Source organism: Trichechus manatus, unplaced genomic scaffold (genome assembly GCF_000243295.1).
Source record: "Trichechus manatus latirostris isolate Lorelei unplaced genomic scaffold, TriManLat1.0 scaffold00010, whole genome shotgun sequence".
In the NCBI taxonomy this organism is placed as follows: Eukaryota; Metazoa; Chordata; class Mammalia; order Sirenia; family Trichechidae; genus Trichechus; species Trichechus manatus.
In genome coordinates this window covers 30,232,934-30,246,641 of record NW_004443946.1, presented here as the reverse complement: position 1 = coordinate 30,246,641, position 13,708 = coordinate 30,232,934, and the positions used below count along the sequence as shown (strand labels likewise).

General features: G+C 42.1%; 1 protein-coding gene across 4 annotated transcripts in view; it reads left to right on the top strand.

The window, feature by feature from the left end:
• The window catches only part of TMED8 (transmembrane p24 trafficking protein family member 8), a 34,605-nt gene extending 26,401 nt beyond the window's left edge, over window positions 1-8,204 (top strand). For all 4 annotated transcript variants that reach the window (XM_004371075.2, XM_023726405.1, XM_023726407.1 and 1 more), the window contains 3 exons: window positions 987-1,113; window positions 1,331-1,636; window positions 2,763-8,204. In XM_004371075.2, the coding sequence (XP_004371132.1) occupies window positions 987-1,113; window positions 1,331-1,636; window positions 2,763-2,980 (651 nt within the window). In that variant the 3' untranslated portion in view covers window positions 2,981-8,204. The remainder of the gene's footprint in view (window positions 1-986; window positions 1,114-1,330; window positions 1,637-2,762) is intronic.
• Window positions 8,205-13,708: the final 5,504 nt, after the last annotated feature.

The following is a 13,708-nucleotide window of genomic DNA, read 5'->3' as shown; positions in this document are numbered from 1 at the left end:
CCCACCATGGGTTAGTGAGGGCTTTTAGTACAAAATGGCAGGGTGGGGGCATGTCTTCCATGCAGGTCAGATGTCTGGCAGCAAATACACTGTTTAAATACAAATCCCGGGGCCGGTCTAAAACGAGATTGTGGTTATTTACAGGGCACTGTTAGTGACATAGAAACCCTGGTGGCACTGTGTTAAGAGCTCGACTGATAACCAAAAGGTTGGCAGTTTGAATCCACTAGGTGCTCCTTGGAAACCTTATGGGGCAGTTCTCCTCTGTCCTATAGAGTCGCTATGAGTTGGAATCGACTCGACAGCAATGGGTTTGGTTTTGGTTTTTGGTTAGTGACGTAGAGGGTGAAACCCTGTAGCCCAAGGTATGCTGATGATATAGCCAAGCAGCAAAGTTTGAATGTGGAGCAGACCACAGAATCAGGTGGAAAGGGAGGGAGATGGAAAAGGAGGGAGAGAGAGAGAACCAAAATCTGTCTGCCGTGTTTTGGTGAATTCTTGGTCGATGGTCATCTGGAAGTAACCCTTGAGTGGGAATTGTAGCAGGAGGATGTGTGGCAGCATGGGAGTCCAGCTAATCCCCAGGTGCTAGAGCTGTCATGGGAGGAGCCACAAGGAAGAACTGTGCTGGATGAGGCAGGACCACGGCATGGCCCAGAAATACTGCTTAATGCCAAAGTCCATAGTGAGCTGTGAGGATGTTTATGGGTAAGGATTTATAAAGGGCCTGGCAAGTAGCAAAAGGTAGAGGAGAACAAGGAAGAATCTTTAAACTAAGGAATATTTTTGTGGCATTACAAAAAATTAGTAGAATTTATTAGCAACCTGTACCTGGAGGAAAGAGAAGGAGCATTGAATAGCACATTAGACTTTGAGTTGGGATCGTGGAGGTCCTAAGTCAGAGGTGGGGCAGCCTTCATTTAGAAGGAGGCTAATTGGAATCTGCCACTCTTAACATGTCCTTTAACTAGAATTCTGTTGTACAGATGGCCAAGTACCAAGTTCCACAAAGGTCTGGGGACATCGTTATGATCCAGTCTGAGCATACAGGAGGTATAGATGTTCTTTCAGCTGATTTGGAATCTGCAGATCTTCTAGGGGACCACAGGAAAGGTGAGACCTTTGGGAGTGCTGAAGGTATTTTTTTTTTCTAGTTTCTACTTAAAGAAAGGCAAACAGATGGGAGGAAAGAAGGAAAATAACTTGTGAAAGCAAGTCAAAGAAGCAAGTGGAAAGAATGTCTTTGACTGTGACAACCTCTCTAAGTAAAATGCCAAGTGGGGTGGCATTTCCTCATGATTTCTCAGTAGTAAAATGCCTATCCTTTCAGTCTCCCCACCTCTTATGGCTCCTCCGTGCATCTGGACCTTTGCCAAAATGAAGGAATTCAAAAGCAAGCTGGGCAAAGAGAAGAACAGCCGTCTGGTGGTGAAGCGGGGTGAAGTAGTGACCATCCGGGTACCTACCCATCCAGAGGGAAAGCGTGTCTGCTGGGAGTTTGCGACTGATGACTATGACATTGGCTTTGGAGTTTATTTTGACTGGACCCCTGTAACCAGCACTGACATAACTGTGCAGATCAGTGATTCCAGTGAGGAGGAGGATGAAGAGGAGGAGGAGGAAGAGGAGATTGAAGGTAAATTTAATTTTAACCTAATTTACAGTTTCCTTTGCAGTTCAGCCTAATTTCTTATGACCACTTCCTATGTAGTACCAATCCTCCTCTTCCTCAGAATGCAGGTGAGGGATTTCTTTCAGCATTGAAAGCTAAGTTGGGTGTGCAGGCCCAAGTCAGGCCCTCGAATAATATTCTGATAGGGATGATGTGGATGCCTTGGTTGGAAGCTTCTTTTCATTTGAATCAATATGTAGAGTTTCCCCCACCATCCCGCTGGAGGCAGGAATAGGAGTAGGGACAGAGATCGGGGTTGGTCAGTGCTGTTTTCTGTAGAGGCAGTGATTATCTGAGATTATCTTAGATTTCTCTTTTGGTTTGGGGATATTTATTCTTGGCCCAGAACCAAACTGCATGGTTATGGTTTGCTAAATGTATCCATTCCCTCCCCTTTCCAGAATGTCACAGCTGCCTGACTCCTGCTGACTTCTTCACTTGATGCCGAGGGCAGTTTTAAAAGTGTTCTCTTCTCCAGTCCAGTAGTTAGCCTTACTCCTTCTGATTCTCCTGCAGTCTTAAAATCAATCCCTTAACTTGCTTCTTTGTGGAAAAGCAAGTCTGCAGGGAAACCTACAAATATTTAGGAAAGAGGAGAATTTCATGTCTTATATGCAGTAGGCCAAGTAGAAGTTCTGGCTCAGCATTTTTGTCTGCATTTCCTGCCTTCATTAGCTAGCTCTTTCACCTGTTCAGTGAAAAAGATGTCAAGACCTTTCTTTCTCACTATCTTTTCCCCCCGGTGCCCCTGAAATGTCCATGTTTCTGGAGCTAGGGAGGTTCCTATAAGGCTAAATCATTGTTTCTCAGTGGAGACATTATTGGCATTTGGGAGGACACTTCTTTGTTGTGCAGGTACTATCCTGATGTTTTTAACACTTATGGACTGTTGGCCACTAAATACCAATAGCATCCACTAGTCACTATAATGAATAAAAAGGCCACCAGATATTTCCAGATGCTCCTAGGAGGGCAGTAGCATCCCCTGAGTGAAAGCCACTGGGTTGCCTGGTCCATTCTCTCATCTTCAGATAGGACTTACTCTGTCTCTGAACTCATATCCAAACACTCTGCTGTTTTGTTCATGCAGACCCAGTCCCAGTTGGAGATGTGGAGAGAGGCTCCAGGAGCTCTCTACGAGGTCGCTATGGGGAGGTCATGCCTGTGTACCGGCGGGACAGCCACCGAGACGTGCAGGCTGGCAGCCACGACTACCCCGGTGAGGGCATCTACCTGCTCAAGTTTGACAACTCTTACTCCCTGCTGCGCAACAAGACTCTCTACTTCCACATCTACTACACTAGCTGAAGGACTCCTGGCACAGGGGCAGGCAGGTGTTTGCTGTCTGGAACAGGCTGCCAGCTGTTGCCTCTTGTTTTGGATAGGCAAGAGCTAAAAGTAGAGCGTGAGGCTCCTGACTCTCATGCCCTGCCTGGCGTGCCTGATTGTTGACCCCACGTAGCGTTTCCCTTTCTTGGCTTCTGCAGTTGGTGGTGTCATGCCTCTGTTCTGTGGTCCCTGACACTTGCTCTTCTTGCTTCATACTCCAGCAAAATCCCTCTGTGAAGGCACCCATCAGGCAAAAGCCTAAAAGGAAGTAGGGTGTTGTCTTTTAAAAATGGGTTTATCTTCCTACAAGGTGTATTATTCAGATTACTGCTCTCCCCTCTTCCAGAGCCTTTATTACAGATGCATTTAATGGCACCCACTCTCTTCACTGTTTGAGGTGCTAGAAGAGGGAAAAGCACATGGTCCACGAAGGAACCCAGTCTCTTGCACAGAGAAAGCTCTGTCCAGCCTCTCACCACTGCCATATTCCTGCCTGCTAGTTGTTCTTGATCCTGCACCGGCTGGGGAGCCCTCACTGCCTTTGGAGGGAAATGGCTTATTCCTGATGGTTAGCCTTCTCCTCTCTTCCCTTTCCTAAGTCTGTGTTTTTGCCATTACAGCAAGAACTTTCATGCAATCGAAAGTGATAATCATTGTAATCCAAAATCTTCTGGGAAGAAGAACAGCCTCCATCACTTCCTATTTCAAGTGGTGATTTCCTTTCCCAAGGGCACTGGTGGTAGAAGGGGAACGGTGGACAATAGGTACTGAATTGATCTCGGAACCCACATCTTTGACAGTTGAGTGTTACTAAATTATTTTTGTGTATAATCAAAGAAGGAGGGGTATAATCTGAGAGAAGGTGAACACATGAAAACCAAACCAAAACCAAAACAAACCCTCCAGATTCTCCACCACTCCACACCACTTTAAAGTAGGAGTGTTATTTAGAAATTTTTCTCTGGAACCAAAAGCAGTGAATCCCAGTTAGGTTTTCAGAGTTTCTGGGTTTTGGTTTTTTGCACTGAAAACTTAAAGCTTTTGGTTTTCAAGGTCTCTTAGGGAAGGTGATCATGAAGCTTCACTGTTGCTGTTGATTGTATTTGTTCTTTACCCTCCCAAAGCCTGCATTTCCCTGAGGCCTAGCAGTGCGGCAGGGTGCAGATGGTGCTGCAGGCAGTGGTTGCCAGAGCAGCAGGGTGCCGGGGTCTCGGGCAGAGAAGGAGACCAAGGAGGGATGTCAGCCGTCTTTGGCTGTCCTCGTTACCTCCCTGTTTCTTATTCTTTGTGTCAGGTCTGTTGCTGCCTTACAATTGTGAGGAATAATTAGGTTTATTTATTACTTTATTTATTTTTTTTAGCACATTTCATTTTGCTTTTGAAACAGTTTCCATCTGTTTCTTAGAAGACTTCCCATCTGTTCTGAGCCACTTAGGCCCCCTCTTCTATGGAGTTAAAGATGATGATTTTAGGAGAAGTTGGGAAGTGATGAAGTTGTATTCCTGCAGGTCAGTCCTGTGATGCTTTGGGAGGAGTCTGCCCCTTCAGAGATGGATGACACCAACCTGCCCGGTGTTTTGGGTACAGCCTAGCACTCCCTGTGAGGAATTCCAGGTTGTGAGGGAATCTGCCCATTCACAGGGGATTGAATGCAGAGACGTTGACTAGTCAGTCAGAGGTCTGTGATTCTGGGATTCAAAGTCCTTTGCCTATTCTGAGGAGTCACCTTCTTCACCATCTTTCCTTTGGCTCATTACTTCCTTGTGTGGGTGCCTCAGACCAAACCTCTCCTCTCTACTGGAGCAGTAACTTGAAGAATAAGGCTCCTCACAGTAGGTCTGTAGTAGCATCTACATCATGAACAAAGGGCAATACATTCTGCACCTTCTGTTCCCCTTGGAGCCAAGCCCCAAGTAGGATAGGATTGCCATAACATCCCCGTTCTCTGAGCGGCATCATACCTCCATTATTTTATATTTGTGAGTGATTTTTTTAGACGATTACACTGGACAAGATTTATATACCTTGTAAGAAATTACTTGTGACTTTCTATTTGGACAGTAAAGAGCAAACTTGCAGTCATCCCATCAGATAGCTGAGTGACCACTCTTTAATCACTGAAGTTGAATCATGCCTTAGCTAACTGAATATAATCTTTATAATGTAATTTTCTACTGAGCTGTTTTCTAGTCAGCTAAAGCCTTGCTTATTTTTACTGTTTGTTATTAACTTCTTTCTTTCCAAGAGGAGCTGTCAGGCATAGCAAGCTCCCTGGGAAAATACGATTTGTTTTTGCCATGAGAGTCTCTGTACTTATTTTCTTTGGAATCCTAGTTCTGTTGCATCAGGGATCCCTAAGGGACTTGTTCCATCTCCCTCTGTGTGCCTGTTATTGTTTGGTCACTTTTTGACGTCCTGGGGCATGTTACATTTCATTTTATACTGGGGTGTCGCTAACAGTCAGGGCTTCTTTGTTTCATTAGCACAGAATACCTAAGAGAAGATCATTTCACTGTCTAATTTATTCACTATTCTCATATTAAACTTCTGAAATAATTGAACTGTAGGGCCAAAAGATTATTTACTGAAGCACAGGTATTACTGAGAATTTCATAGCCCAAGGAAATCCTAAGAAGTGATAATTCCCTTAGTCTCTCCCTGTCCATTTATAGAACCAAAACAATGAAATAAAAATCATTTGCGTTCACTTTCACTCTGCTCTCTAGAGCACAAATAAATGTTAGCCAACAATCAAGAGTAGGAGAGGGACTGGAATTTGTACACAGACTGGCTGAGTTCTTAAACTTCTTCAGTGTGTTTAGTTTTGCTGCTTTGTCGAGAGATACATTCAGGGTTTTTAGGAAGAAAGAAATGTTTAAAGTGTTAATATTTTCCAATATTTTATTATGAAAATTTCAAACAGAAAAGTTGAAAGACTTGTGCAACAAATACCCATATACCCACCACATAGATTCTAGAATTATAAACTGCTAATTTTTCAACAAAGGCAAATCTAACATTCTATTCCTTTCGATAAGTGTCCAATTAGAGTATCTTCTCTGCACAGACAGCATCAGCTTTCCTGTGTGAGAGAGTCCCTCATTTCAGCAGACTTGCTTCATTCAGCATGGGATACCTGAGAGGTAGTCCTCCCACAAATGTTCTTTAGTCCCCATCTTTCAGCACTCAAGCTGCACCTCTCCCTTCTCGCAGGCCATGATTTCCTCTCTAACTGGCATATTGGCATGAGGGTAATAGTGAAGCTGCTCTGGAAAGAATTTATTCTAATCTTGTTTCTTTATGACACGTCCTCAGGACTCTGAAATTAAAACTAAATCCTCAGATAACATGTAGCTTTATAATGGAATTAGGTAGCAACTTAAAGTCATATCACTGTCAGTTATTTTTTTCTTGATTGATGCACTTTAAAAATATTTTTATCTGTTATTTAGGAAAGAATCTCACAATTTAAAATGTGTATATATGTATGGAAGATTTAAAGCTGAAAGCTCACTGTCTTATGTCAATCAGTGAGTTTAGATATTATTGTAAAACTTGTAAGTTACGGAAAATTTCTAAGTTTATATCTTTTTGATGAGCCTTACCCAGTCCCTCTTTGGGAGAATTAGGTAAAACCCAAACCCTAAAGTCTGTGTTTTTATATTTACTTTTTAAGACTTCTTTTCTGCAAAAGGTTACTTTTTAACCCTAAAGTCTGTAGTTCTAAGGTATAGAGTTGAGTGACTTGAATATTTACATAAAAGACTATTAGTGGAGGATGAGGGAGGGGCATGAGTTAAACAGTTTTGTGCATCTTGAGAACTGCCTTTTTAAATCGATAACAAGGAGTGAAAACAGAATAAAATGGGGGGAAGAAAGCAAAGATATCAAATATATCCTGGAATTTTTCCCATATCCCAATTTTGCTTAATTCTTTAGTTTGCATTTCATTAGTTGGAATTGTTCTTTAAGCTAGAAGCCTCACTGGTCTTCATTGTGCTTGTTGGAGAAACTCCAAACCCACTTTGCTGTCTTTTCCAACAGGATAGACTCTAGGATTATTTTTGAGTAGGCCTTCTCTACTAAGTGTCATCCTGACCTGAGGACTGATTTTATCTCCATATTCTCTGGAATTTAAGAGTCTAGTGCTGTGAAAAAAGATGGGATTAGAAAGAGGCAGAGAGGAGTTAGTTCCAGTTGTGGTACTATAGCCCCAGTTGGTTTTGACGGTAGCCAAGAGGGAGATGAAAAAGTCAGTTTTGACTTACATCACAGAAGAGCCTCAAGCTACAATGATGTGTTTCCGTGACAACCTGGGCCTTGTAGGCTGACCATCCTGTGGGGTGTAGGAGTCACCGGCTTATTTCATCTCTGTGGGATGGTCATACACACAGCAGTGAATGGAACAGGCCAGGCAGACATACTTGCTCCCTTTAAAGCTTCCATTCTAATACATGGACAGTTTCTCCTAGGTCTAAAAGGTCCACATCAACCTCTTTAACTAGTTTTTTTTCTACCTGACCAAATGTGTAGAACTCCTAAGAAACCTAAATCTGCTGGAAAAGGGAAGAGCGCCATCCCTATAGAATCTCAGTGGATGAAAAGAATTGGAAAGTGGGTTTCTGCCTGAAGGAAGGTAATTTCCATTTTTTATTGTGAGGGGTAGCTTGTAAGGGATTTATGCTCTTCAGAGCAAGTCATTGTATTCCTTGTGTATTTGATTGTGCTCAGGGAGCCATGATGTATGATTCTTTGGGGAAGTAAGTAAGGAACAGGTGTCCAAACCTAATCACAAGCCAGGTATCTGCTTTCCAGCAACCTGGTGTATGGCAAATATCCATATGGCAAAAGTCCAGATCTTCAAGCACATGGGATCCTATCCCTAGGTTCTCACTTTCACACTGCTGAGAGACAAAGAGAGGGACTAAGATCCCTCCATGTCTGTAGATTACCACTCAGTGTCTGATGTCTTATTTATTTTAGCACTGGCAGCACAATATCCAAGGCCTTTGTGCAGATGGTTAACTAGAATTAAATAATACTGTTCGTTGACTAGATAAGGCAGTCAGCTTGATTGGAAGTCAGGCTGGGGAGGGATTATAATTTATAGTCCCATATTGGGATAGCTGGGTAACTCGTTTATGACTGTGCACTTGGAATTGCTTTTTAACCTTACCAAGTGAGTGAAGAAGATGCAACAATGGTATAATGATGAGGATGACAAATTGAGTTGGGTCATAAAGAGAGCAAACTGTCTGTCTGTGGGGACCATACTCTGTTCTTGGCTGTGAGTGTAATTTCAGCCTGAGTTTGCAGGTCCTCAGTGTTCTCAGAGCCTGGCTGCAGGCCCCAACAAAGGGGCCAGTCATTTTGGACAGTGACTCTGGCATTCAGCAAAAGAGAGCCCCCTGGGAGTTGGTTCTTGGTATTCTCTGGGAGTGAGGGGTAGGGCACACAGGCAGAACTGCTCTGACTCTGTACTGGTGATGGTCAGTGTCACTCCTTTGCTCTAACCCATCCAGCACCTGTGGGCATTCCTTTGGCATCCACGCAGTTATTTAGGCAATGAGGTTAGGGCAGGATTTGGGACTCAAAGCATGAGAGAAACTTTGCTAAGCATTGTGTGGCCAGATTTCAGAAATCTCTGCTCTCTGAGGTGTTGCATTGTGCCTGCCTAGGGTGAGAAGGCCACACAAAGCCCTTCCTGTTTGAATCCCTTGTCACTAAACCAAGAAAACAGTTACTTACCCAGAGCCTGTGATAGTGGGGTTGATTTACAAACACGCACTCTCACAAAAACCAAGTCCAAAGGCAAGACACTGGCTTTGAAATTATTTGTAGTTCTGGTCACTGGTTTGAACTCATGACCTGATTTCTATTATATGTGCCTTGATTTCTTTTAGGCCCCAGGCATGTGGACTATAGTTAATTTCATGGCCCTTCTTCACTGTATTCAGAACTATTAACTTATCACCTAACACTCTAAGATATGATAAAAAGGTACCCTAGAAATCTGGTCTTCATTAGATTTCAGTTCTCTCTCACTTTAAGCAGGTAGTTTTGGCTTATCTAGGGATAAGATAATATATGTGAAATGACTTCCAGAGAACAAATTATTTTCTAAAAGTTCTGATATAAGATCATGAACAATTCTCAAGTTTTGATTTAAAATATTATATATTACAGAAGAGGCCTTAATTCACAGTCAGCTTAAGGGGCCCTCTTTCTGAACTCTCTTCATCACTCAGGTTTGAAATACTCGGGGTCTGTAATGTTCCGTGTTAGTGGCTGATTGTTACTGTGGATCCTTAGGTTTAACCAAGAATCATCTGGAAAACATTATCTCACTTCCTTCTCTCATGTCCTCAGCAGTACATTTCACTAAGAAATTCCATATTAAAAATGCCACTTACATCTATTTCTGGGATTATTGTCCCATAAATGAGCTAGTTTTTATTTAATCAAGTTGAACTGTTGCCATTTAGCCATGTTAAAGAGCAAGTAAAGTCTGGAGTTCCCATATTCTCTGAATAACGGGAAGTGTTTTGAAATTCCCCAAAGAAAGCTGCTTTGTAATTAAAGTGAAAACGAGACTCGGGGTAAGGATAATTGGGATAGAGGGAGATGCTTGAGGAGGAGTTCCTTAATTTGTGCTATTTAGCTTATGTTTCTCAACAGCTTGCTTTGGTGCCATGCACTCTAACATATCAATCAGTTCACTGAAATATGATCATATTTTCTTGGTAAATATTTAAGCAGTTGGCAACCACGAAGACATTCTTTCCTTGTTCCCATGATGCACTGACGCTGACGTTACCAAAAAAGGGTCTGGAAGGGAAATGGTGTCAGTCTTTTCTTTTTTCTTTAAAAGATGAAAGCATCCCAATTAATAATTTATTATAGTCATCTTGCTTTACATGTACCCTATCCTGTGCTGTCAACATCTCCTATGATTTCTAAGTTAAGAGCTCTGTACCAAATTATTACTTAATTTGTATGTCCTGCTGAGTGGTTTTTCTTTTAAAATACCATATTTTACCACCCTGTAGCACTGAATGTGTGGCTGTAATACACTGATGATCCTGAGCTATGGTTCTTTAAATAGCTCAGTTCTTGTGTTTTTATATGATGTAACAGTTTTGTGATGCTTTTGTGCATTCTTTGTCTTCTAATTTTTGAAATCTGTCATAAATAAACTTTTTCACTATGCACCTGAAACATTTGGGTTATAGCTTAATGAACCTGATTTACATTTTAAATTCTTTTATCTTTCATCCCTTCTCTGCATCTTAGGAGGAAAGGCATTCTCTAAATCCATATGAATTATTTTTGTAATCTATTTTTAAGGAAAAATTGAGAATGAGATTAATGATAGCTTTTTCACCTGCATTTGAATTCATGACAAGATTAGGAAGTGGGGTTGGCCCAAGGGCAGAAAAACTGGATTTGTAGTGATGATTAATAAATAAATAGAATATTGAATTTGATGTTAGGATTTGGTCCCTAAAGATGCTTGTTTTCCAGTGAATTTCTCTGTTCGAATCTGGAACCAGTACTTTGGACACCAGGGTGATATTAATTCAGCCTGTTTCATTTACAAAAATGACACTATAACATGTCTTTGACATGTTTTGAAACATTCTGCCTCTGCACATCCCTGGTGTGTATCACAGAATGAAGAGGAGTTACATTTCTGGAATGTGGAAGGGTACCATTTAAAATTTTTCTTCATTGATATTTGTGGTTCTAAGATGACCCTGGTAGCTCATTCTCTGCTTTCCTTTGCAACCTACTTTAGAGACTGAAGTAGAAAGGAGGAAGGAATCTAAAATAATTGTGAGTTAAATTAAAGTAACCTGCCCACCAATCTCCACCACAACCAAGAATAAAAAGCCTAGGCAGGTTACACGTAGGTAGGGATCGTTCATGATTTATGTTTGGGAATGCTGAATGTACTATATCACTGCTAACTCCTAACATGTTTAAGATTACTTTTTAATTTTTAAAAGCATTCATATCTGTCATATCATTGACATTGACATAGCTCAGTTAGGATTACATAAGGCAGCTCACAAATTACAGCTCTTGACATTGTCTTGATAGTTTTTTAAAAATTTTTTTTTTATTGTACATTAGATGAAGGTTTACAGAACAAGGTTTACAGCTTCTCATTAAACAGTTAGTACACATATTGTTTTATGACATTGGTTAACAACCCCACGACATGTTAACACGCTCCCTTGTCAACCTTGGGTTTCCTATTGCCAGCTTTCCTGTGCCCTCCTGCCTTCTAGTCCTTGCCCCTGGGCTCGTGTGTCCCTTTAGTCTTGTTTTATGGGCCTGTCTAATCTTTGGATGATGGGTGAACCTCAGGAGTGATCAGTCTTGATAGGTTTTAACCCATGTAGTTCTGGCTTAAACTCAGCAGCAATCTTAGTTCAGAGTATTCTCCCAAAGTGGAATGATGCCTGCTTGTGATCTTGGAATCAAGAGCTACATAAGTTTTGTTTAAAAGTTAGGAGGAACCAATTAAATGTTTAAATCAACTACTTATTTTATGAATATACATATCCACCTGCTTGTCCAGTATTTTTATTACTTTCCTTAATGGGTATGTAAAAATTACTTTGGAGCAAAATTCTTTTATTTTTTGCTTTGTTCTCAAGTATTTCCTGGCAGCACCTCCCTCCTGCTTTTGTCCTTCTAAAGTATTTTCCAGAACTTATTATTTCCATGGAGTTGGAAGACCTTCCACATCTTCTTCATCCACTGCAGCCACTCCCACTCCAGGAAGACCCCCTCTTTTGTAGCCTCCAACATACCAGGATTAGGTGTCCACTGGTTGTTATTCACAGATCTGACAACTAATATGGAAGTGAAGAAGGACTTGACTTTACCACTCACTCAGCCTTTCTAGAGAGAAGCCCCTACTGGAAAACCTCACCTAAGAAGTTGATGGTCTTGTGTTGGGAGAGATACTATACATCTGACCCCTGAAAATAAGAATTTATTTGCAGACTTGAGAGAGTCACAGAGGAGATAGTTTTCAAAGCCCTTTATAGAAGTTTATTTATAGTAAGCCTTGAAGCCATTTGGTCTGACCTCTAGAGAAAAGTCTATGTACTTGTAGAGATACTTGCTCCTTCATATTTCAGGGCCCCCAAAAGGGAATTATATGAGAATGGGAGGATAAGGCTGGTCAGGGAAGGAAAAGGAAGGAAGGACATCTTTTAATATACCACACATTTACGGACCAAGACTAGTCACATTGGTAGGTACTAGGATCACAGAGGTAGGTCAAAGGTGTAGCCCTAGACAAGGTTGAGGGAACCCTGTTTTTGTACAGGGAAGATAGTTTAGAAATGCTACATCCTCTTACTCACTAGACCAAAGCTAAAGTTCTGAGAATAGAAAAGAGGGTTCTTTTTCTATCCCATGTAGCCAGCCCTAGGTTTCTGGAGGAAGGTTCACTGTGGGGAGGGGCTGAAGTCCTCAGAATCTCAGGTCTCCACATCCCTGAAGAGCAGCACAGCTGACCTTGTTGCTGAACTGGATTCCATGGAGGCCTTAAGAGCTGGGTAATAGGATGGCCTCACTCTCTCAATACTGCATGCCCAGAAACCAGAGGGACTGCTCCCTCCTCTCTTGTGAGCTGTGATCATTCGGTGAGACCAGAATCTCTACTCATCCCCCTACACACAGACACGTGCACACGCATGCGCGCGCACACGTGCAGGCAAACGCACAAGCGCACCTTTTCCATCCCCTGTTGGCTCCCTGGTCCTGCCTTCTCTGAAGCCTTCCCAATTCCATCTTCCCAGCTTTCCTGACTTCCTCACAGCCCCAGTCTCTGAATCCCACAGAAGATACCAGAAAAGTTCTCACAGACCCTTGAGAGCAGAGGCTCTCCTCAGTTCTGGGTGAAGGAGGAGGCAAGCAGGGGTCCCACCTTGAGACCAGCTTGTGTTGCTACAGACTGTGTGAAGCACTCCCGCATCTTAGGCTCTTGTTTTACAATACAAAAATCTCACTGAGTAGCTGTTCATGGTGATGGAAAATTTGGCAACAGATATGGTGATGGTTTCAAAACATAACTGATGCAATCAATATCACTGAATTGTTCATGTAAAAAATGTTGAATTGTCAAAGGCTGTGTTAGATATAGTTTTACAACAACAACTAAAAAAATCTCTTTCACAAAAACATGATGAGATAAGGAGACAGACTTGTCCTCTGAAGGCCAGTGTAGCTGGGAACCAGACATGTTTAGTAACTTCCTCTGGGGGACACAGGTAATTGATGGGGGGATGCTCACAAGAACCCAGCATTTTCCAGGGGAGTCACCTCAAAGGAGCCCAGAGCGAGTTTCTTTGACTTAGACATATTTGTTTTTGTGTGGAAGGACACGTCTGCCTGGGATTGGAGAAAATGAGATGAGAAAGGAAGTCCTCTCGGGTCTTGGACTCCAGGCATCTCTGGTGCTTCTGTGCTGAGCCCAGACGAAAAACCATGGCATTTATTCCCTACCTTCCTCGCCCACCCAGGGCTGACTGTTTGCATTACATCTGACACATATCAGAATACTCCTGTTGAACTATGGGGCTTGCTTAGGAAAAATATGTAGAATTAGTTTTCTGCATTAGATGAGGGTTGTTTTTTTATAATGTTTGATGATGCAGGCTGCATTACCTCTTTACCTGGTTTAGA